The sequence below is a fragment of the Sceloporus undulatus genome, chromosome 1, assembly GCF_019175285.1.
Source record: "Sceloporus undulatus isolate JIND9_A2432 ecotype Alabama chromosome 1, SceUnd_v1.1, whole genome shotgun sequence".
In the NCBI taxonomy this organism is placed as follows: Eukaryota; Metazoa; Chordata; class Lepidosauria; order Squamata; family Phrynosomatidae; genus Sceloporus; species Sceloporus undulatus.
The window spans coordinates 334529943-334554926 of NC_056522.1; the positions used below are offsets into that span (position 1 = coordinate 334529943).

Sequence of the window (24984 nt, forward strand, 5' to 3'; positions counted from 1 at the left end):
TCCTGTCAGGAGAAACCTGGCAGGGAAGCGTCTTCCAGGGCGGCCTCTCCTTGTACACTTGCCCCGGCTGAGTGGGTGCGGAGAGGGAGCCTTGTAGGCCCTCTGCTGAGAGCCACTGGGAGAGAGGGCTCAAAGGTACTGCCATCTTACTCTATGGGCCCTCAAACAGTGCCCTTTAGGAAGAGACCTTGGACTCCATCTCCCAGAAGCCTCAGCCATGTCGGCCAGTACTCTGGGATTCTGGGAGCTGGAGTCCAAAAGCCCTGAAAGGGCACACTTTGAGGCCCAGTCTGTAGAAGGACCTTGTGGCCCCTTCGAGAGTCAATAGAGGAAGGGAGGAAGGCAGGCGGCAGCGTAGGCTTTCGAAGGCTTGGGTCTACTCCCTCAGATGCTTCTGGCCCAGAGCTACAAGGGAACCCTGGGATTTGTAGTTTGTTGTGGCGCCAGAGCGCTCTCTCTCTGACGGAGGAGGCTAAACGTCTCACAAAACTCCAGTTCCCAGGATCCCCCAGCGCTGAGCCCGGCAGTTACAGCGGCCTCAGGCAGCCCGGCTCCCTCCTCTCTCTCTCTCAGGGGCTCCGCTCTGGGGCCGCAAAAAACTACATGTCCCAGAATTCCGTCGCATGGAGCCCTGGCAGTTCAAAGCGGGGTCAAACCGGATTATTTCTCCCGTGCGGATAGAGCCAGAAAGTGTGCCTTTCCCAGGCTTCCCCGGAAGCGAGGTCTGAAGCAGAGTGAGCCCCTGAGGCCCTCCGTCCTACCTGGTCTGGAAGGCGGCTCTTCCCTCGTCGCCTGGATGAAGGAGCCTCTCCTCTTCCTCGCTCCCTCTTTCCCTTGACACTCTCCTTCTCCCTTTTCCCTTCGCTCTTTCTCCTCTTCCTTCCTCTTTACTCCTTCTCTTTCTTTCCCTTCACTCCTCCCTCTTGACCCTTTTTTCTTCTCTCCTTTCACTCTTTCTTCCCCTTCTTTCCCCTTGACTTTCTTCTCCCTCTTCTTCTTTCACCCTTTCTTCTCCTCCTTCCCCCTTGACCCTTCCCCTTCTTCCCCTTGACCCTTTGTCCTCCTCTTCCTCCTTTCTTTCCTTCCTTCCTTCCCGGAGCTCTTCGGAAGTTTTTTGATCTCTTCTTCCTAGGGCTCTGAATGAGGAAGAGCTGCTGGGAGGAGCCTTCCCCTTCTTCCCCCTTCAAACAGTTTTATTGGCCCTCCGCCTTTCCTCCTTGTGACACACTCCACAAACACACAGGAAGAGAGAGATACATTATTAATTAATGCTCAGCCTCCATTTTTGAGTGAGGATCCGGGGTCTTTCTTGCAGGCCTTGTGGCCCTCCAGCCTGGGACCCCAGGGAAACCCTCTCTTGGCTCCCTTGTAAAACAGACTCATGAAATAATAATAATACATGATGATAATAAAACTGGGATGCTAAGAGGCAGAGATGTGATGATGTATTCTGTATGGCATTCAAAGAAGAAGTAAACGTTTCCATGCAGGATGCCTCCATGGCCTCTGTTCATTAGAAGCAGTGGAGGAAGGAAAAGGGGGAGAACTGGCTGGACACAAAAACATACATACATACATACATACATATATATATATATTGTGTGTGTGTGTGTTTGTGTTTAATCTTGATAATCCAAAAAGGATGAGGCTTTGTACAAAATCATGCAAGATCAATCCCATGTCTAGATTTTATTCTGTGGCAGTGTCATATCACTTTTATTTCTTTTGAACACAGTCATGGAGGCTCAATCCCATGTACAGATTTTTTTATTCTGTTACATGGCTTTATCTAAATCATATAGGGCTTTTTAAACAATTCATGCAGGCTGAATCCCATGTACAGATATTATTCTGTGGCAGCGTTATTTAATTTTTTCTAGAATAGATCATGAACACATATTATTTTCATTCTCCCCTTCCATAGTTCATATGCCCTCCCCCAAGTCATGCCTATAAAAGTCAAGGTTACTTTAACAACCCATAACCATAACACATAGTTTTTGTGAAATGAAAGTTAAAATAGGAAGCAATAGTAGGTATTATTTTATGAAAAAGGGTGTGTACCCTTAAACTAAACTGCTGTTTATGTAAACCAAGACTGAGCTGCCTCTTCCAAGGGGAATTTGCTCATTATGGGAATAGTTGTTGTTGTGTGCCTTCAAGTCATTTCCAACTTATGGTGACCCTAAAGTGAACCTATCATAAGGTTTTCTTAGCCATATTTGTTCAGGAGGGGTTTGCCATTGTCAGCCTCTGGGCCTGAGAGAGAGTGACTTGCCCAAAGTCACCAAGTGGTTTTACATGGTTGAGTAAGATTTGAACCCTGGTCTCCAGAATGATAATCCAACATTCAAACCACTATGCCACGCTAGCTCTCATGGAAAGAATAGCCACCTTTAAAACAGCAAGGAATATATGCATATTTTCACACAACACCGTCCTCTCTGTAGGAAATGTTTTATTTGTACATAGAATCTTCATGAAAAACAAAAAAGTCACACAGTCTTAACAAATACTATTCTGGTACTTAGCTGTTTTTACTGATGAGAATTCAACCTATACCATATATTTAAAACCATGCTAGCTGCTATTCTATACACAGTCTCTGTTACATAAGTCTCAGTGACTTCACTGAGACTTACTTTTGAATCAGGTTGATTGTACTTGGGCCATATAAATTAGGGGAGTTAATTTTGCTTCAATCTATTCTGTTTTCTAAATTACAGGTTTCAGAAGAAAACAACGTTTCTTTACTATCTTCTTCAAAGAGTATATATGCACAATTAATCTCAAAAGAGCCTCCGTTTTCAGCTGCAAGTCACCGCTGCAATATTGCTGCTTGGGTCAGTTGCAAAATTTCTACTTGTTCTGTTTCCATCTCTTTTAATATCAAAGTATTTTCAGTCTCTGCCCTCAAGAAAATTTAGGTGTGTCTTTGGGTACCGTCTACAATGAAATTTTAGGCAAGCTTAGCCTAATGGGAGAATGGTGTAGTGGTTTGAGCATTGCACTAGGACCTTGGAGACCAGGTTCAAATCCCCACTCAGACACATTCTCTTAGGCTCAAAGCAATGCAAATGCAAACTCCCAGGTTTGCCTTAGGGTCTACTTGAAGGCACACAGCAACAACAATCACTTTCATTGTTTTAGCCATTTGGTCTCACTATTCAAATGACATAGACCTATCCACTTTTTGTTTTGTTTTGAATAGAAAAAAATCAGGCCAAATAATGGTAAAATGAATGCAAGATCCAATCTGGGTGGATGTGGCCCTGTTTACTAAGACCACTACTTTGTGTGTTTGACCAAATGGATTCAGGGCATTGAAAGCTTATATTACAACATATTTATATTTTTCTAGATATATACATACATATATGTGTACATACACATATGTCTTTCTAGATTTATAGATAGATAGGGAAAACAAATGGTTGTTTTAGCTGCAGCAGACTAACATGCTTTTACATATTAAACATTACACTTGCAGAGTTCAAATGAAGTATTACTGTTTCTGCAAACTGGCATAGAAATTTACTAACTTTAAAAATTGGGTGTAAGTAACTATTTAATTATACTAAATAACTTTCCCCAATTACAAGTATAACTACATTAAGTTACAATTATAACTTAATTGATAACTACACTTTTGTTGCAGTATAAATGCAGCATTTTAGTTGTTGTTGATTGCCCTCAAGTAAGCCTCAATCCATGGCATCGAATGAGCAGAACAAAAAAATAGGAAGAATAAAAGGAGACGAAGTCCCATGTGCTATGTGACGGTCCAAAAACTTTTATTTCTTAAAAAGACCAATGAGTTCCAGCCTTATCACCATTAGGCTTCCTTCTTATACTCAGAGGGTCCACCATGATTGAGAGTGCAGACTGCAACTCTAGACATTTCTGATAACAGCCCCTGAAGAAAGCCAATTGGTGATAAAGCCAAAACAATTTGGACTTTTTAAGAAATAAAAGTTTTGGGGCCATCTGATAGATAGCACATGGGACTTTGATCCTGTGAATTAGACATTTCCAAGATCTTCGATCACTGTGCTTGGGTCCTGCAGGTTTAGAATTGTGACCTCTCTGACTAACTATCTGACATGTGGTCTTCATCTTTCTCTCTTTCCTCTGCCTTCCACTTTTCCCAGCATCATTGTCTTTTCTAATGAGTCAAGCCTTCTCATTATGTGGCCAGGATTCTTTAGGCTGGAACCATGGCAGCAAAAGTGGTGTCAAACTGCATTATTTCTACAGTGTAAATGCACTCTAAATTTACCTTGGAGAAGAGGTGACATGATACCCTTTTAAATACGGTATCTGAAGGAATATCATGCAATATCATGCAGAAGATGGAAACTTGTTTTAGATTGCTCCACAAACTAGAAGGAGAACCAGTGGATTCAATTTACAAGAAAATAAATTCTACCTAAACATTAGGCAGAACTTATTGTATGAACTGTTCAACTGTGGAATAGACGGCCTCACAGGGTGATGGTCTCCCCTTCTTTGGAGGTCTTGAAATAGCAGTTTGATAACCATCTTTTAAGAATGCTTTAGTGGTGTATGGCAGGGGGTTGGACTTGGCCCAAGCAGCCCTCCCAACTCTAATATTCTAAACCATTATTTCTTGAATGACAACTAAATTGCCCAGCTACAGACATCCACCAAACAGATGTTATGCCCAACATACTGTAGGGCAAAATGTCCCAGAAACAATAAACTAGATGTATCTGTATGGGAGGGCCCGCAAACAATGCTAAAGCATCATATGGGGATGCCAGAATTCCTCCACCTCCACGCCCTGTTGCCTGCTTTGGAGAGATAAAATTTTAGGAAATAAAGTTAGTTCCTAATCTACTAGTAGATATTTCTTATTTTGACAGTGTTCTGAGCTATTTATTTATATCCCACCTTTTCCCCATCCCTGGGACTCAAGGTGGCTTACAAAAATTAAAACAGCTGAAGCTGAAATATACATCATACAAAAGTTACAATATAATTAATCTACCAGTAGAATTACAATAAATTAAAAGCACCCCCATTAGAATGGTACATTTTAATTAAATGCATACTAGTGTGCTTTACCCATTAGCATTTGTATGGTTTACACCATTAAAACCCACAAGTGGCAGAACAATCCAATCCAATGAGCCATCATCAGAAATCATAGCCCAATTTAAAAAAAATGCAGTGCTAACCACAACCATTAATTCCAATGCACACCATTAATTTAGTTGCTTGCAAAAGTCTTAAATACAATAAAGTTTTGTCCTATGGTAGAGTGTCTTTAGATAGGTGGCCAAGTGGATTTCTTTTGAAATGGTGTTAACTACCATTCTAGGGAGCAGTAGTCCTCAGTGGAACCAATAAAGATTCCCCAAGGAAAAAATAATGGTGTGGCCCCATTCCAAATTCACAGAGAAATGCCTTGGGGTATGTATAGCTGTTTACAGTCTATTAACAGATGTGGGTCACAGTGGAAATTCCATTGGTAGAAAGACCATTGGTTAAGACAATGAGCTTCACTGTGGCCAAACAGAATGGAAAACACAGAGCCACTTTGGGATTAAGGTTTCAAAGGGCCACATTCTCATATGATTTAAAAGATATGGAAGCTGCTTCCTCAAGTCCTGACACTATTGCACTAATTTCTCTTATTCTGGGAGCATAAATATAGGGTCAGTGTTTCCCATCAGATCATCTTACAGTTTGTTCTGGCAGCATCAGTGATTTAAACAGTTGATTTGAAATTAGCAGATTCTATCATTTCAAGACCACACAACTGAAAAAATCTCTCTTGTTGTGTACCAAACCAATTAAGAAACAAAACAAAATACCTAAACCAGTTGTCCTAACCTTGGTCCCCAAATGCTGATAGACTGCAACATCCAGAATCCCCAGTCACCATAATCAGTAGTCAAGGGTCCCAAGAGCTATAAATCTAACAATATGTGGAGAGCCAAGGTTGAAAACTGCTGTTTAGTCTGATATTTTCCAAATGTTAAAGGAATATTATTTATTATTCATTCATTTGTCATCCCACCTTTCTCCAAGCATGGGACTCACTGTCTGAGGGTTCCCTGAACATGTGGCATATGACAGCTACACACTGCCAGATAATTCTGAAACATTTTTAAATACAGTACTAGGCTTTGCTGGCTGGGGAACTCGGGAAGTTGTTTTAAACAAACAAACAAACAAACAGCAAGATGTTCAAGCTCTGCATTCTAGAGTGCACATTCAAATCATGTGGGGTTCTACCTACACCTATTTTGTTCCATGAACACCCAACAAATATACACACCAACACTTCCAGTACATAACAGAAATCAACAGTAGTGAGAAAATATATTTTTCTTTTCCCTTGTCTTGTATGATTGATCTTCTAGTTGAGGAACTGTGTAGCTTCCCATAGAATGCAGTGTTCCCCAGATTACAGTTTGAAACCCACTGCCTTGGGACAGGAGAAGGCATTTATTAGTCTTAGAGAATCTATTTTGCATGTTACCAAAACCTCAAGATGCACAAACTGGGGTCAGTTACAAAATACATATCTGTTGTGTGCCTTCAAGTTATTTCCAATATATGGCAACCCCATCACAGGTTTTCCTGGCAAAATTTGTTCAGAGATGGCTTGCCATTGCCTTCCCCTGAGGGCATGCGACTTACCCAAGATCACCCAGGGGTTTCCATGGCCAAGCAGGAATCAAACTGGAGTCATACTCCAATCCTCAAACCACTATGCCACACTGAAAAATACATATACTTAAGCATTAAAGAACATTGTGTTTCTGAACAGTTAATTGAGCACACGGATTTATTCTGTGCACCAGAACTGAGCTGAGACTGCTGTCTTTTACACAAAAATTGATTCCATGGTTTCTTACTTTCAGCCCAATGCCTTTTTTGCTTCAGCTTTCCCTCCCAAAAGAGAACAGTTTGCTCTCATGCATCAGCAGAAATCTTGGCAAGGAATCCAGGTTGCAAATCAAGACTGATAATGAGTTAGTCAGGAATCACCTGGTTAACATAAATGAATTCAGATCTGCATGGGCAGATGAACTGCATCCCAGCATATTGAAGGAATTTGCTGACATACTTGCCAAACTACTTGCCATCATTTTTAGAACTCTTAGAGAACAGGTGAGGTGACAGAGGACTGAAAATGAGCACACCTTGTCTCTCTCTTTAAAAAGAAGATCCAGGAAACCACAGGCTAGTCAGCCTGACCTTAGTAAGAGGAAAATATTAGAGCAGATTATACAGGAGTCCTTCTGCAAGTATCTTGATAACAATGCAGTGATTAATAGGAGCCTGCATGGGTTTCTCAACAATTAATCCTCTGTCATCCCACTTTTCAACCACTTTTTAAATTTTGAAGTTTCTCACTTCTCCTCCCACTTTTCCCCTTGCTTGAACTGCTACAAAACTAGTTCAAAAGGCAAAATTATGCTGTTAATTTAGCAGGCTGGGAGAGGAGAGAGCAGAAATTTGTTATTCCATGTATATTCAGGCAATAACAAACTGCTCCAGACTCTCCTGTCTTGTGCATTCTTCCTCATTAATATCTTTTGCCATCCTAACCACAATTATGTTGCTTGGTCACATGTGTCCTGATTTTTATCTGTAAAATGTGTGTGTAGGGGGAGGGGATTTTGCCATCGAAGATTATTTTCTTAAGTGAAGTTCAACAACTGTCTTTGCCATACTGTACTCTTGCCCATCATGTTCAGTGCTGTAAGTGAAAAGCTTGAGACCTTTCCCACCAATTATTGCACTTTTGAAAGCAAAGGCCAGCTGTTCAGTTGGACCGTCAATGTCTTGAATGCCATCTAGTGGTAACACTAACACAAAAAATACCCATGGAGCTGGACACCACAGCTACACCAGATTTCTCCTTGGGGTGTGTCATGTTTTAGGGAATGAAAACAATAAAATTGCAGTGAACTGTTAGCTGTATTTATGGATGCCTCTGTCATTGCATACTAAAATGACATATAACAAATGCTATACAAGAATGTACATCCAACACAATCTTTATTTCTGTTTTGAACAGCATTGAAGAGAGCTTGGATTGTTTAAGAATAAAGCTAACTGTGGTGTGGGTTATCCAAAATGTACTCTTCTGATCTTTTATTTGCTTTGATTAAACAGTGGTGTCCCTAGTATTGCCATCACCTGGAGCCAGGTGCCCAAATGCCCATCCAGGTGCTGCTCAAATGGCACTTAAAGGCATTCACACCTAAGCCTGATGAGAAGATAGAAGGGGCATGTGAAACCCAGTGTCCAACTGTTGAGCAAGAAGAACAAGACGAACAGCCAACTACTAGTCAGTCTGGTCAGGATTCAATAAACAGACGAAAGAATATGGACAACGAGGAAAACACACTTCTGGAACTGGGCAAATATCATTTAGTGCATGTCATCCATTGAATTCTGCCTGATGAATTGTCAAGAGAAGACAAATGGGTCCCACCATCCAAGCAGAGAAACCCCAGAAAATCTGTGTGCAAACCAAATAAGTAACACAGCAAGTCGGGGTTACCAAGAATGTACATTGGCCATCTGACCGAACATTTTCTTTAAAGATATTGCCATAAGTAGCAATGTAAAAAAGAGCTGATTAAATTCTTAACAGCAGACAATAAAACAATTGCCCTGTAAAAAAAGAAAAGAAAAAGAGATTTCAGTTAATGTCATTTCGCCATCTCAAATTTTCAACAGATTTCAGTAGCTCTCTCTTACATCATCTCTCACTCATACTTTCAAATTAGTTACATTTACTACAGTTACAAATCACAAGGCCACCAAACTCATCTGAATGGTTGTCTAAAAAGGTTAATTAAACAGAGAACTGGTTTTGCAGATACTCCTGATACTATTTGAGGTATAAGAGAATAAAGCAATCAATTGGAAAAAGTGCTAGGAATATAAAGTACAGGAATGGAATGGAAGATGGAGCTTGGTATTCCAACCAGCCTTCTTTGATATCTAAATGTATTTGGGGGGGGTTTGTTTGTGAGTTAAATTATCAAATTTGACTGTAAGTAAGATTAAACTTGAGAGAGAGAGAGAGAACTCACCAGCTGGGCTTTATTATTAGAATGGATGCCTCAAACAAGTGGTGTGCATGCATAAATGATAAGTATGTATTAAGCTGCAGATGTTTTGGGAACAGTGAAATGTCCCTCCACATTTAAATCAAAAACATCAGCTTAATATACATTAGAGAAACTGCTACAGAGTTCACAAGGAAGCATATCTTGCTTTCCACACAAGGATTTACTTTACAGTAACAGGGCCTCATTCAAGAAGCCCAGGAAAACATACACACACCAGCCATAATTATCCTCAATTTGCAGCCCTCCTACATTCACCCAGTTTCTTCTGTCTTATTAAAGAACAGTTGTCAAGGGAAAAGATGGAATAGCTCAACAATGCCTTTTAACTGGGAGTGACAAGGAACTTCTATGTCTGGAAGTACACATAGTTTGACTTTAGGGAACATTCAAACTGCTACACACAGAATGTAACTACATACATAAAATGTAGCAACTACATATAATGAGAAGCATAAACAACATTTGGTAGCAAAAAAAAAAGGCATTGAGGGGGGGGGGGGGAACGTGGGGAAACAGAAACAGCTTCTTTAAGAAGCATACACAGATTTGTCCCTTTTTCAAGAACAACAAGAAAATAAATGAGTTCTTATAGTTGGAAAAAAAATGTTTTGCTGTATTAGCTACGATGAAATTTGAGAACCTGACTAAAATTCAAGTATATAACATTTAGAATTATTAGATCTTTATGCCTATCAGTGGAATTTGGTTTAATCACATTTGCTTTTAAATTCTCTCCAAAAATTTGGCATATACGTAGATTGCTGAAAGACTGAGATAGATGTAAACAGCAGGAACGCCTGATAAAATCTGGGGCAGATTAAGAATGTCGTGGATTTACAAGTAATGGGGCATGTGCTTGCACAGAATTGCATGTATCTCCAATTAGCCAGAAAAACAAAAACAAAACTGAACAACATTAAACAGATGCTCTTTTTTTAGAAGGCACATTAACACTTCCTTTTTTTAAAAAAAAGGGACACTGAGTTTATAAACCTCTTCAAAAAATGAACAATTTTAAAAATCCTTTATCAAGATGATTTTTCAAATTTACTTTAACTGGACTGAATACAACAGAACACTGAATTTCATAAACCAGGCCACTTTGGGCCAAGATTTTAACAAGACGTGATTTCCTGTCAGGTTCTTAACAAGAAATACAAAATCAAAAAGAAATGTTTTTATAAATATTTTCCCCTAAATAGATTCCACATATCAGGCACACCCTCAAACCTGAGACACAAGGTTTATTTTGCTTCTGTTTTTAAAAGCTCCTTATTACAGTAACAGGTTGAATGGGAAATGTTTATATGGTGGTGAATGATATCAGGGAACACATACTGGTAGGCAGGGCTGAAAGCCTGTGATGGGTCGGGGTTGGGTCCCATTCACACATGCTCACACCCATCTGTCTGTCCCCGATTCACATACTGAATATGCCTTCCACTCAGCTTTCCTTCCATTCTGTGTCAGGGAAAAGAACCTTATTTTCTTCTCGTCTACTATGGAAGAAAAGCAAGCTCCTAATGGGGAAACTTAAGCGATTTAAATGAAATTTAAAGTGAAAAGAATAAGCTCGGCAATTTCATCATCTCTTCAGAGAGCTCTAGCAATTAAAACTGCTTTATTATTTTCTTTTCTGCAGAAAATATGTGTTTCTCTGTTTTTGCATGTGAGTGCATGACTCTGGGATTCTTCTGCTCCCACCTTTCTTTAAGTGTAAGAAAGACGCAATATTGAATCAGGATAGTTCCAAAACTCCTACACTCCTCCTCTTATGTTCAGCGGACTGACAGCAGACATTCACTGAAGGGGAAATTAAGATAAAAGTGGCAGTCTTCAGTCTTAATCTAAATTTGATGTGCCACCATGCAACCAAGATCAACAAACTGAATCATCTATGCTATATGTTGTATGTTCAAAGACCAGGACAAAGTGAAAATAATTCTAGGCCAAAAAGCGAGAAAACTACAGTATTTTAGAGTGTGATTCATGTTACATTTCCTGTTATTTAATCATGGGCAACAGTTCTTCTCAATCCTCATTAGAACTCAGCCAAAGAGATTTGTTTTTAATCTCTTCCATTTACATAACCAAGAATATGGATACAGTTTCTGGAATTATTCTCTCTGACATGAAGGTCTGCTGCCTCCAGACTGGTAACGCTGAGGAACTGTACAACCATAATTCAACACAATTTGAGAGTCACAACATATTTACATTAGAGAATCTTGTATAAGTAAATTTCTTCAAGTGCTTCTCTATCAGCATCTACTTCCAAGAATACATCATAGTCCAATGGCACTGCTTCTACCCACTGATTCAACTGAATATTCACCTGGGAAGGAAAGAAAATAAAGTGTTTTTATATCCTCTCTTCAGTGCATATAAATTCCATCACAGCTGACAAATGCAGATTAAAAAAAGCATATTTAAATACAGGTTGAATCTCCTTTATCCAAAATGCTTGGGATCAGGAATGTTTCACATTTGAGTTTATTTGTAGTATACACATAATGCACAATACACAAAAGTAGCAAAGTATGTATTGTATTTGCGAGGCTGGAGAGAGACAGAGAATCTGTGAAATGGCAGGAATCCAAGGGGTTATTCACACATTTTGTTTTGCAATGCCTCTATGTGAATAATCTCCCTCACACTTTCCTGATTTGTTGTTCACACTATTTTTTTTTATCTGAACTGCATCTCTGTGCATCTCTGCTAGTTCTGTTGTTCACACATGTGGGACTGTAGCACTGGAGGTTTTAAACTATTATTTTCTTTCATCTGATATTTGCAAGTTAGGGGACTGTGTAGTTGGTGAGTTTAGCAATCAACACACAACAGACCCACACACATATACACATGACTATTATTGAGATAGGTAGCTTACGCAAAGGTTCTCTTAATAAGGGACTGTTTTACAATGTGGTCAGCACTTGGGTGAAATATTAAGAGGTATTACAGTAGACAGAAATTCAACAGCTGCACATAGTCTTATAAAGATATAATTCTCTGGCAGCTATATAGCTGTCCACTTTATTTTTTAGTTAAGATTTAAAAAGTTAATGATTAGACACTTGTAAAATGCGAACAAAACTATTTTATGTACTGTCTATAAATCCATCATTATTCCTTTTGGTAATGAACTGAGGTGGCTGAGTATTTATGAGTTTGAGACTAATACATAAAAAAAATTAAAAACCCCAAACAAAACAAACAAACCCCAAAACCAAAATCCCAACGCCAACCCAGAAACAAGGCAATTGTGTCTATAAAAGCCCTACATTGTTTGGGTCCAGATCTCGTACAGGATCTTCTTCTCTCATATGAACCACCCTGTAAATGTTTGTTCCAACTGGCAGGACTAGATTGGCAATGGTTTCCCTGAGGATATGTCTGCTCCCCTCTCCCAATTGTGGAATGATCTGCCAGAGGAGATACAGCAGCTGAAAATGCTGACTGCATTTAAAACAGCATTAAAGATATATCTCTTCTTGCAAGCCTACCCTAGTCAATTTTAAATCATGACTTTTTAATTTGTATATGTACTCTTATGAGTGTATTTTGATGGTTATTGTATTTTAACTGTGGGTTTATGTGTTTTAATTGTGTTTTGTATTTTAACATGCTGTATTCTGCCTTGAGAAGCAGGAAAGAAATAATAATACACTATCCACAGGTTCCGCATCTACAGATTCAACCTTTCACAGCTTGAAAATATATTTAATTATTTTCAAAAAGAAAACCTTGATTTTGCCATTTTATGTAAGGGACACCATTTTACTATGCCATTTTATATAATGGGACTTGAACGTCCACAGAATTTGACATCAATGGGGGGGGGGGTTCTTGGAGCCAATCCTCAGCGGATACCAAGGGCCCACTGTATTTGAGGAAATAGAATGAAGATGTCTATGTTAAAAACAAGAACAGCAGAAAGTGACCAGTGCTTAAAGCAAAGCTTGGAAAACTTCCTTTTTGAGACTACAGTTTCCAGAATCTTCCAGCCAGAGTGGCCACTAACCCTGCAGTACCTGTATTAGCAATACTATTCCACCTAATAGGATTATTTGTTTTACCCATCCTGTAGTTCAAAAAACAACTGTTTCAAGGTCTGGCTTCAAAGATGTATGGAATGTTGAGGTATCAAGTTCAGAAAAGCTGAACTAAACCAGAGAGGTGAGAAAAAGAGTGTATCTGCCTGGTCAAATCCTTCACATCTTAAACTAGGTATACCCAAGGATTGTAGGAATGTGCGCCATGAGCTTAAAAATCAAAGTCCAACCTGCAGTTGATAAGAATATTTAAGGAAAAGGGGAAGACAATTTTCCATCCTTCACTCTCTAGACCTCTCATTCTACATATGTACCAAATGCTCAGGTACAGATTTGGCAATGCTGTAGGAAGCAAGAAGGCTGCTCCAAACCAGTTCAAGCTATTTGTCCATCAAGCCCAGTGTGGTGCAGAGAACACCCGGCTGACCAATCAGAAGACAGCTGAGGTCCAGCCAATAGAATGTGGGCTGAGACTTTTGAACATTCCGTGTGTCCATTGGTTTTGGCAGTTGGAATGTTGACAGTTGGGTGACAGTTGGGATTTGTTGAGGGAACAGTTGAGTCCAAGAGAGGACTGGGTTCCATGAGTTCCTGAGGGAATAGTCAGTTAGGGCTTGGAATCCTGAGAGTGAGGGTTCCAGGGATAGAGAAGGATGGTTAGGGTAGAGTCTGAGTGGGAAAGGGCTCCCTACCGTTATACTTCCAGGACTCTAGGAAAGGGAGTGGCTGGAGTGTGATATCCTGTGGGATATTCTTAACTTTGGTGACTGCTAGGTCTAAGTGAGGAACTTAATAGAAGGACTGAGTGAATCTTAGTTATAAGAAACTGGTGATTTAGATAACGATTTATAAATCCAACAGTAACTATAACATAAGGTATTATATTAAAACCAACACTGTTAAACCTTCTTGTAAATAAAGTTTTATTTGTTTGATCCAAGAAGGACACACCTGGACTTGAGTTAATACCACACTACTCACAATACAAAACACGGGTGGCAGTGGTGGGATAACAAAAGTCCCAAGCGCCTGCCATCATAGAAAAGGATTGTGGTTTGGTTGTGCATCACATAATTTGGTGGCAGCATTAGAGTGAAGGTTGACTGGACGGGGCCTTCACATAATTTGGTGGCACAATAGAAAGGGTGTTTCGTTACACCCAGTTTTGTCTGTTCTGCATCTCTCCAAGATAGCAGACAGAGATCTTTCACATCATGTGCCAGCTTTCAACACAGACTTCAGGATGGCTGGGAAGAAAGGAGGCATGGTTTCTGCATGTCCTCTTCCCAAAACTTTGCCCTCACCCACAAATTGCTCCCAGGATTACAAGGCTTCTGTGCCAGGCTGACTGGAGCCCTGAAAATGAATGATACTCTTAGGGGTTTGAAAAAATTGAAACATTTATATATAACCCCTACTTGTACCTGCTTAGAACCTCCCTCTGTTTTTGCGTTACAACAATATGAAGGATCATTTATTTAGATTTCTCTGTCCTTCAGGGCATAGAGATCTATTTATATGGATTGTAGTTGGCTGTAAAAATATTTGTTATGTGCTTTTCATGCAATTACTTGGAGGATCACTCCATGGGCCTCTCATACCTGCTAATGTTGGCTAAATGTTACCCTACCAACACAGCCAAAAGAAATGTTCTTTCATCAGTTCTGCTGATGAAATGTCATAGGCCCGGTCCAGATGGATGGGAAAGGACGCCCTCGTCATGTGCGAGGGGCGGTGCTTCTAGACGCCCCTCACACGTGACGAGGGTGTCAAAATGGCAGTGCCCTGTACAGATAGGCAGCACCATTATGACATGCCAGACGCATAGCGTCCACATGTCACAGCACCATTACGACATTGCGAGTGTGCCAATGGTGCAATGTGACATCGTAATGTTGTCGCAAGAAGAACCTGCTTTTCTCGGGTTCTTTTTGGTCCATGGGGAAGCCTGGAGGCTGCAGCTTCCCCGTGGACCAAAACTAGGCACCGGGAGACCATACTTTTATCATTTAATTTACAGCTGCTAGATGTCAGAGTCGTCTTCAGATGTAATATTTTATGTTTCTCCAAACAAAATGAAGAGCAGAACTGCAAGAAAAGTAAGATTGGGTGATGTAACCTAATGTTATGTTACTCCCTCCCTGCTGTGTATGCATGTACACTTGTAAAGAAGGGATCTATAAACAAGCCGATAAGAGTGAAATATTTAAAATACTAATATTTTTAAAAGGTGGCCCACTACTTTCTTAAAAAAAAAAAAGCCATGTATCCCAGTACAAACTTTGTAATTGGGGTACAAATGCCCCAGGGAATGCTATGTGTTGACTTCACATCATTCTCAGATACACTGTGTAGAGCAAAATATGGCTGCAAGGCTTCTATTAATTTGTTTGTTTATTTATTCCTTTAGCAAGCATGAAAATATACTACACAAATTAGTTGCAGTGATACCCTTTCATTACAAAAGAAATTAAAAAGACAAAATTGGACATTTCAGTGAAATTCTGCAGTGTATACTCAGCTCCTAACAAAGCCCCACCTGTCCAGAACATTTGCCAGTTTGGAAAAGAAACCTTGCTGAATGCTTTTGGATGGCAGGAAACAGGGAGGCAGTTCAAACAAGTCTGTCTTGCCCCCTCATTCACTTCCTCCACCATTTATAATCAACATTCTGGAAAACAGACACTCACAATAAAATAAATAAATAAATAAATACTATTTTAAACTTCGTATGTTTTAAAGTTTATATTTGTAATTTTTAATATTTTTCTATTTTAATTCTACAATTTTAATTGTTTTAATGTGTTTTATATGTGTTGTTAGCCACCTTGTGTCCCACTGTGGGAGAAAGGCAGGATAAAAATTAAATAAATAAATAATACGTCTTTTTGTGATGTTATGCACCAAAGAGATCATGAGATATCCTGTTCCACTGTTGTGTATTAACACGTTATGCTTTGACATGGGCAAAAGAATAAGGCAATCTGGCAGTGTTGACCATGTTGTGCACAAAGGGTCTAGATGTGGCCCACCTCCCCCTTTGACCATGCTGGATTCCAAGGAAACATCTTCTTTAAATTGCAAATGAACATTAAATTTCCTTGATTTTGAAAATCTACCAGTGACCCATGACCAAAGGGGGAGGTGCCATCCTGTAGATAGCCCTCCCTACCATCTGAACTAAGACCAGAAACAGAAAATGCAAGTCTATGACTAACATCTTCCATTTGTTTTCTCCTGTTTGCTTGATAAAGAAGCCAGTGTGACTTCGAAAGCTTGCAACATGTAGTTGTGCATTTTAGTTGTCCCCATAGAGGTATCATTGTTTGGAAGTTATTGGATGGCTACCCCTGGATATTTTAGATACTCATCTAAGGGAGACTTCTCATTTGCATTTGCTGAGTCCTTATCTTGCTATTCCTCAGGACTGGTAGCCAATTTTTGTTCACTTTGAGGGTTTCTTCCTTCCGGTTGAAATTATCTAGATGTTTGTGGATTTCAATGGCTTCCCTGTGCATCCTGATATGGTAGTGGTTGGCATAGTTGAGAATTTCAGTGCTTTCAAACAGTATTTTATGCTCAGGATGGTTTGTGGCATGTTCTGCTCCTGCTGATTTTTCTGGCTGTTTTATATTTTTAAAAATGACCACACCACATTTTGAGTCAGGAGATCGCACTCACATCTGTTGTGACTCAGACAAGACATCAATGTTTCTTCTGCAACAGAAGTGTATTATTAATCAGCAACTGTAATAATCAGTGCTACACTGCTACAAAATAATCCTCTCCAAATTTGACAACTTACGCAGGTTGAAAAATAGCTATTTACCTGAAGATCTGAAAAAGATTTCTCAAGGCTTGGGATTGTCACTAATAATGACCCTTTCTTTCTTACATTCTGATAGATGAATTCCCAGCATCTAGGATAAAATGTGTTTAGATATGTAATGAAACAGGCCTTCCAAAACTATTTAGTATGTAAAACAATACAACATGTTCCAACAAAGTATAGCTCACATCTGTAATTTGGTCTTCTGTGACTATGTTCAAGATTCACAGATCCTCCCTTTTCACACACATTTCAACCACAGTCTCACAAGAACAAATAACTGATGAATTTCTTTTTCATAACATAAAATGTTTGAATGCTTAGAAGCCTATCTTGATCTACACGGGCATTACAACCTTTTGAGGAATGTGAAGTTGTTGGATCCAACACGTTTAAAATGGAACAGAAGTTATATTCTTCTAGCACATCGCTCTGATCCCTGAACAAATATTTCACCTGAAAGAGTATGACAGTTAAGTACCAATTTTTAATGGACTGGCTTAAGGAAATAACAATTTTTACAATAAAAATAAAGTGGCTAACCCCTTCAAAAACAAGGAAAATGTTAATCTTGTAAATAATGCTCTCAACTCGTTATGGAAGAATGAGAATCTAGGAAAATCAAGTTGCTTAAAAGGGATCATTGGTCCAAGTCAATCATGCAGTATTGGCTGCTTAGTATTCACACCTGTTTGGTAAAAAGAAACAATAACTAATACATCTTATAAGGTTTCTCTGTTACAGCAAAGATAGCAACCCACCATTTCAAAGGAATAAACCAAACAAAGTAGTAAGCTCAAGGTGAACAATGATAAAGTAGGTAACTTTATACAATTTTTAGCCAAAGTATGTACATAGTTCATATTGCTTAGATCTGTCAAGAGCCAGAAGAATTTCTGCATATGTACAAAAGGAAAACCCATTACAATAAAATACCTTTTTCTATTGAAAAGGTTTCAAGAAGTGAAGCTGCTAAATAGTGTATTCTATTGCATAACAGAGGGGAAACTGGTTGCATTTTGAAGATGCTGTTATTACAGCTGTTGTTAGAACATGAACCATGTTGATATGTGACCCATAACTTGAACAAGTTTTTTTGTGTTCAGATAAGAAGAGAAACAAGTCAAGTCTTGAATAATGTTTATGGTGTGTGTGTGTGTGTGTGTGTGTGTGTGTGAGAGAGAGAGAGAGAGAGAGAGAGAGAGAGAGAGTTCAATTAAAATTCAATTCTGGTTTTTAAAAAATAGGTTATCGAACATGCAAAACGGGTTTATTATCAAAAATATATTCCTGTTTTCTAGAACACCTAACTTACCTGGCCTGCTCTGATCTGTCCAAAAAATATTCAAATACATTATTCATTATAACAACATCAGCATTCTGAAGAAGAGAAGCCTGGGTACAAATGTCTGCATTAACCACCTGAAAGGAAAAAAAATCTACTTTTTTAACATGAAATACTGCCTGGTAGTAATCGGCGTCACTAAAACAAACTGATTTGGAAGAAGTTACCTATTTTGACCTCTTTTGGACATTTTTTTCAGACAATGTCTCATTTCTTTAACATTCCACTATAAAATATTTTTTGCTACCACAGATAAAGATTAATCTCAGTTTTTGATTGTAATGGAATTAAAAACTGAATACTGTATACTGTATATATTAAGCAAACGCAATGCCATGTATATTAACAGAGTGAGAGGGAACATTTAATCCCAGCAACATTCACTGATTAGGTAGCACAGGGGTGAGGAATGTGCCATCCTTCAGATGTTGTTAGACTGCATAACCCATCAGCCCTATTCATCCCAGCCAATGGTGACAGACCGTGGAAGCTGCAAACCAACAATATCTGGAAGGCTGCATGTTCCCCATCCAGGGACAGTACTTAACCAGAGAAGATTAAACATATTATGATCAATAAGGTGTGAATAGATTGTAAAAAGCTAGGCAAGGTTTTTTTAGCTTATGTGCGTTAGCTTTTGTATGACTATATGGCTAAAAAAATGAGCTATAAACTACAGCTTTCTCATACCTCAACTTCACCAGGAGTCAAACCCTCATATTTTCAGCCTCTACCTGTTTCCCCATCTTGACATGGGTGTAAATGCTGACCTTCCTTAGGGAACTGTCAAGATCACTACAAGTATCTCTTCTTCCTTTTTAGGCAACTTCCTTTTTTAGGCAAAGTGATTGAGAGGGCGGTTGCAAACCAACTCAAAGAGTCTTGGATGAAACCTATTATCTAGATCCATTTCAAAAGGGCTTCAGTTCAAAATACGGAGTAGAGACTGTCTTGGTCGATGATCTCTGTCTGGACATTGACAGGGGAAGTGTGGTCCTGTTGGTGCTCTTGGACCTCTCAGCGGCCTTCGATACCATAGACCATGGTATCCTTTTGGAATGCCTGAGGGAGTTAGAAATTGGAGGCTCTGCTTTGCAGTGGCTCCATTCCTACCTCTTGGGCAGGTTCCAGATGGGGATGTTGGGAGACAGCTGCTCTTCTAAAAGAGAGCTGACATCTGGCATCCCACAGGGTGCCATTCTGTCTCCCATGCTGTTTAACATTTACATGAAGCCACTGGGTCAGATCATCTGGAGACATGGCGCGGAGTGTTATCAGTACGCTGATGACACTCAAATCTGTTTCTCTATGTCTCGGACTGCTTCAGTGACCAAGGAGGGCATCTTCCCTCTGAATGAATGTCTGAGGTCAATAGTGGACTGGATGAGGGAAAATAGACTTAAGCTGAATCCAAACAAAATGGAGGTACTCATGATAGATAACCCTAATCTGGGTATGGAGATATGTTAACCAGTCCTGGATGGGGTCACACTTCCCCTAAAGCACTGGTTCCCAACCTGGGCGTCACTCAACTGTTTCACAGGGGTTGCTTAAGACCACCCTCAGAATCCCAAACAAAAGGCTCCTAGCTTTTGCTGAAGGCTGCAGGGCAGCCACAGGTTCCCTGGTTGCTTAGCAACTGCCCTCAACAATGGACCGGAGGTGGATGGCTTTCTTCCTGTCTCAGAACATAGAGCTTGCAAAAAGGAAGAGGGACTGCACAGCCAATGAGTTCTAGTTTCACTTTGAGCCACTGGGGTTTTCTGGGCTGGATTCTGCAGAGAGGGGTTGCATCGCTATGCTCTGAAGCTGAGACAGTGTGACTTCTTGCCCAAGGTTAGCCAATCATGGGGTTTTCTATGCTGGGTTCTGCAGAGGGGGTTTGCATTGCTATGCTCTGAAGCTAAGTACAATTTACAGTACAATTCATAACAGTAGCAAAATTACAGTTATGAAGTAGCAACAAAAATAATTTTATGGTTGGGGGTCACCACAACATGAGGAACTGTATTAAAAGGTCACGGCATTAGGAAGTTTGGGAACCACTGCCCTAAAGGACTATGTTTGCAGTCTGGGGGTGCTCCTGGAATCATTGCTTCAACTGTCTTCACAGATAGTTGTGACGGCCAGGAGTGCCTGTTATCAACTTCGGCTGATACACCAGCTGTGACCCTATCTGGAGCTGCAGGACCTAGAAATGTTTGTTCACGCGCTGGTAACCTCTCTTTTCGATTTTTGAAATGCACTCTACATGGGGTTACCCTTGTGCCACGTTCGGAAACTTCAACTGATTCAAAATATGGCAGCCAGTTTGGTCACAGGTAAATCTAGGTTCGATCATTTTACGCTTATCTTGAAATCTTTGCATTGGCTGCCTATCAGCTTCGGGCACAGTATAGTCATCTCTCCATATTTGCAGCTTTGATATTTGTGGCTTTGATTATTCATGGATTTCATTAATATGTTCTCTCTAGGACTGTCTAGGTCCTCCAGTGCAACTCTGTGGTCAACTTTAACAAAAAGTTGCACTGAAAGACCATTTGTAGCTACTCCAGTGCCATTCTATGGTCTGTATATGTTGGACATTGACCACAGAGTTGCACTGGAGGACCTAGAGATTCCTAGAGAGGTGTCCTCTCAGGTAAAAACAGTGTTTTTGTTATTTGCGGTTTTTCCATAGTCATGGGGGTCTTGTTCCCCTAACCCTAGCAAATATGGAGGAACAACTGTACAAGGTGTTGGTATATAAAGCCCTACATGGTTTGGGTCCAGCTTACTTGACGGAATGCCTCCTCCCATATAATCCTTCCTGCACACTCAGGTCCTCTGGGAAGAACCTACTACAGTCAAGAAAATCCAGATTGGTGGAGACTTCCCAGAGGACCTTTTCAATTCCCACTCCAAAAATTTGGAATGACCTGCTGGAAGAGACCCGCCAGATAACATCTCTTGATACCTTAAAAAAGGCGATTAAAACGGTCCTCTTCCGGCGGGCCTTCCCAGACTGTCCTCTGATCAGGATAAAATGATCTGCTTCCTTAATCAGCCCCTTCTGTATTGCCTCTTGCACCTTAATCTCTTTATTTATATGCTTTTTATTGTTATAATTTTATATTTATAAGTGGGAGGGCAGGGGGGATGGGGGAATAAGGGAACGTTTTTGCTATTGCTTTCATATTGTATTTGATTTTGCTGTTACCCGCTTCGATTCTCAAAAGGGAGAGGCAGGATACACACAAATATTTTATTGTTGTTATTATTATTACATTTTGAACACAACAGAGTGCTGCACAAATTATGAATATTATTGTTCTTTACTATTCCTCTCATGGGTCAGGAAAAATCTTTAATATTTATCTTATTAAGCAAAAAAACATGAATTGCTACACTATCTCTCAACATTATATTAGATCACCTGTATGCATGTGATTGAGATGGGCCTCTAGCTCTAGGAAAGAAAAAGAAAGTTACTGGAACACAGGTTTCATAAGTGGTAATCTTTCAGTAAATAAAACAGTCAAATATGTTATATCACCTTTACTCTGTCACACAGCTGGTATTTTGCAGTGATAGCTTCCTGCAACTGGCAAAAGTCTGCATTTATTTCAACACCATACAGCTGAGATGCTGAGCTATAAAAGTAGCCCTAAAATAAAAAGGAGAAAAGCTGAGAATGTTTTGTCTTTAAGTGAACTGAAAAGGTCAAGCTGAACTTTATTGGAAGTTAAAGGTTCCCATTATTAATAGGGCCTATTTCCAAAACAATATGCCATAGGATGAGGAAAAGGGCCTAGCTCAATGGCAGAAGGCATTCCTTACATAATTCCCAATATCTCAAGGTAGGGCTTGGAAAGAACCCTGTCTAAGGCACTGCTGCCAGCGAGAGCACTGTAAAGCACCTTCTTATGTTCCTTGGCTCCAATAGTAGCAGGCATCATAAAAAAATCTTTCTGTGAAATTTGGTTTGTATGCACATAGAAACATGAGATGTGCCTGCTTGTTGCAGAGGACAAACACTACTCTACTCACAAGCCCAACAAGAGAAGGCCAGGTTGCTTTGTGTTTTTTCAAGTGGCCATCTGTGCCCTCACACAAATAAACAGAAGAAATTTAGAGAAAATTGGAGAGAAAAGACACTACTCAACACCAAAAGAAGTTACTTGTTTGGCAGACAAAAAGAAACTGATGGGACAGTAACTTTGGCAAGCTAGGACATGCACAGTATGCAAGAGGAGGAAGGGTTCCCAGCAAGTTCATCTGCTCTAGAACATTCCAGAAGAGTATCTGTGCAGGCATGAAAACCCATCTGTCTTAGGCACAGACCACAAAGAATATTTATGCTACAAAATAATTTATAATAGAAATTACAATGAATGTTAGACAGGCAAGCTTGCTAGACATCTACCCAGATTTAGCTACAAAAATGCTATAACTTACATTTAGGCTGTAATCTTCTATGCATTTACCAGACATCAAGCTCCACTGATCTCAATGGAACTTAATTCTGAGCAGATATTCACAGTATTGGACTGTGATGGGGAAAATACAAATCAAAAATTAAAAATCCCAAGATCTATGGGATAAAACATACAGCCTAATTAGGTATTCTTAAACCATGACTTCATTACTGCAGCTTTCTGAAACTGTTTAACCCTCTGGCAAGTAAAGCAGTCTCTGAAGATGAAACATGGCAAATTGCCACGTATGCAATGAGAGCCAAGGATATGATGAAAAGAACTGTTTTTTAAAAATGTGGATGCTGTATCTTGAGGCTATCTTTCATTTTAGCACTATAGATGTTTTTAGCTTTTGAATGCTATAGCTGACAATGTTTATAGGTTTCTGTTTGAAGATAAATTATGAAAAGACTCACACTGCATCTATTTCAGCAGTTAAAATAATTTGTTAAAATAATGCCAACATAATTGGATCCTAACTGAATCCTAAGTGATTAGGGCATCCATGCAGGTTTTGAAAAACATAGAATTATTATTTCCTTGTCAAGACTAACATTCAGTGGGGTGACTTGTTTTATGGTCTAAATCCCATTGTATTCCCAACTCGAGCAGACCAACTGAATAAATGGAATTAACCAAGTGTTAATTTACCAAGCTTTTAGTGGTTCAGGCTGCATCCTGCAGAAATAATCCAATTTGACACCACTTTAACTGCCATGGCTCAATGCAATAGAATGCTGGGAACTGTAGTTTATTGGGGCACCAGAGCTCTCTGACAAAGAAGACTAAATGCCTCACAAAACTACAATTCCCAGGATGCCATAGCATTGATCCATGGCAGTTAAAGCGGTGTCAAACTGGATAATTTCTGCAGTGTGGATGCAGCTTCAGTTGATTTCCTCAAGCTTGAACTAATAACCCTCTCTCTCACTGCAAGTGTAGCAGTTTGGCCAGACAGCAATGCTTAACACTCTCCATTCCCAGGTTCTCAGTGGATGTAAAGAATTCCCACTTTCTCCCTCTCATCTATTGTGCTGCCTGCTTTTGTTATTGTTTGCTGTCAGTCACTGCAAACTGTCATAAAGGATTGCACCTACTCGCCCCCTTTCCTCCTTGGTAGTGGTCATGCCTCCACACACTCCTCATCACAGAAAGAAGAGACGCCGACATGGAACTCCCTCATTTTGGAGCCCCACCAATGGTGGAGGAAAAGCCATTAAGAAAGAAAGCGGCATTCACTGGCTGGCAAAGAAGCAGGAGTAGGAAGGGAATGCTAGTGAACAAACAAGTGGGGTTTGCATCTAATTTTATTTTTTAAATTAACAGAGGAATTTATTTTTAAGTAGGTGGGACAGCCTAGCTACACCCTCTTGATCACATTCATATTACTTAGCCCCACTTGTGGGAGTTTTCATCTGTGAAATGTTGGAACAACTTTGTAGTTGTTGCTGTTGTGTGACTTCAAGTCATTTTTGGCTTATGATAACCCTAAGTTGAATCTATTGTGCGGTTTTCTTGGCAAGATTTGTTCAAATGGGGTTTGTCATTGACATCCTCTGAGGCTGAGAAAGTGTGACTTTCCCAAGGTCACCCAGTGGGTTTCCATGGCTTTGAACCCTGATTTTGGACCCTGGTCCAAAACTCAAACCACTACACCACACTGGCTCTCCTCTGTATCCATACATTTAACTACTGTTGTTGTTACTGTGTGCCTTCATGTTGTTTCTGATTTATGATAACCCTAAGGCAAGCCTACCATGGGGATTTCTTGGCAAGATTTGTTCAGAAAGGGGTTTCTCTCTTCCCTCTGCCCTCTTCTGAAGCTGAAAGAGTGCAACTTGCCTAAGGTCACCCAGTGGGTTTCTATAGCTGAGCTGGCACTGCCCTATAAAGCATGGTCTCTTTAAGGTCTTTCAAATCATACTGTAACCCCTTTGGATCGCCATCCTGTCTTTTAAATTCCTAAGCAGTTGATGGTTGCTAATGTCAAATATCAAACAAGACATAAATAGAGACAATAAAACAGTCAAAATTATAATAAATTGAAAACAGTCAGATTCAAACAGCAATCAATGCAAAAGCCTGCTTAAACAATCATCTTCAGTTACTGACAAATGACAGAGAAGAAAAGATAGAAACAATATGGGTCAGCTTTTTCTTCCAGAATAGCTAT

The 24984-nt window shown here is 39.7% G+C and overlaps 2 protein-coding genes and 1 long non-coding RNA gene across 10 annotated transcripts in view; 1 reads left to right on the plus strand and 2 right to left on the minus strand.

Annotated features, from left to right (window-relative positions):
* Nucleotides 1-933, minus strand: part of BAZ1A (bromodomain adjacent to zinc finger domain 1A) — a 66075-nt gene extending 65142 nt beyond the window's left edge. Inside the window, exon 1 of the mRNA XM_042455965.1 lies at nt 762-933. The gene's annotated coding sequence lies outside the window, so the exon portion shown is untranslated. The remainder of the gene's footprint in view (nt 1-761) is intronic.
* LOC121924697 lies at nt 1-8294 on the plus strand. The gene is made up of 3 exons (XR_006102700.1): nt 1-135; nt 2727-2843; nt 8158-8294. It is a non-coding gene; the product is annotated as an uncharacterized LOC121924697 (long non-coding RNA).
* LOC121924639 overlaps nt 8024-24984 on the minus strand; it is a 26802-nt gene continuing 9841 nt past the window's right edge. For 4 of the 8 annotated variants that reach the window (XM_042455974.1, XM_042456021.1, XM_042455975.1 and 1 more), the window contains exons 5-10: nt 21890-22000; nt 18325-18431; nt 17010-17100; nt 12410-12550; nt 11343-11460; nt 8024-8661 (exon numbers count right to left, since the gene is read on the minus strand). In XM_042455974.1, the coding sequence (XP_042311908.1) occupies nt 11344-11460; nt 12410-12550; nt 17010-17100; nt 18325-18431; nt 21890-22000 (567 nt within the window). In that variant the 3' untranslated portion in view covers nt 8024-8661; nt 11343. Of the gene's footprint in view, nt 8662-11342; nt 11461-12409; nt 12551-16861; nt 16898-17009; nt 17101-18324; nt 18432-21889; nt 22001-24984 lie in introns of those variants that run through there. The other 4 variants (XM_042455987.1, XM_042455995.1, XM_042455978.1 and 1 more) reach the window with 3 other exon arrangements.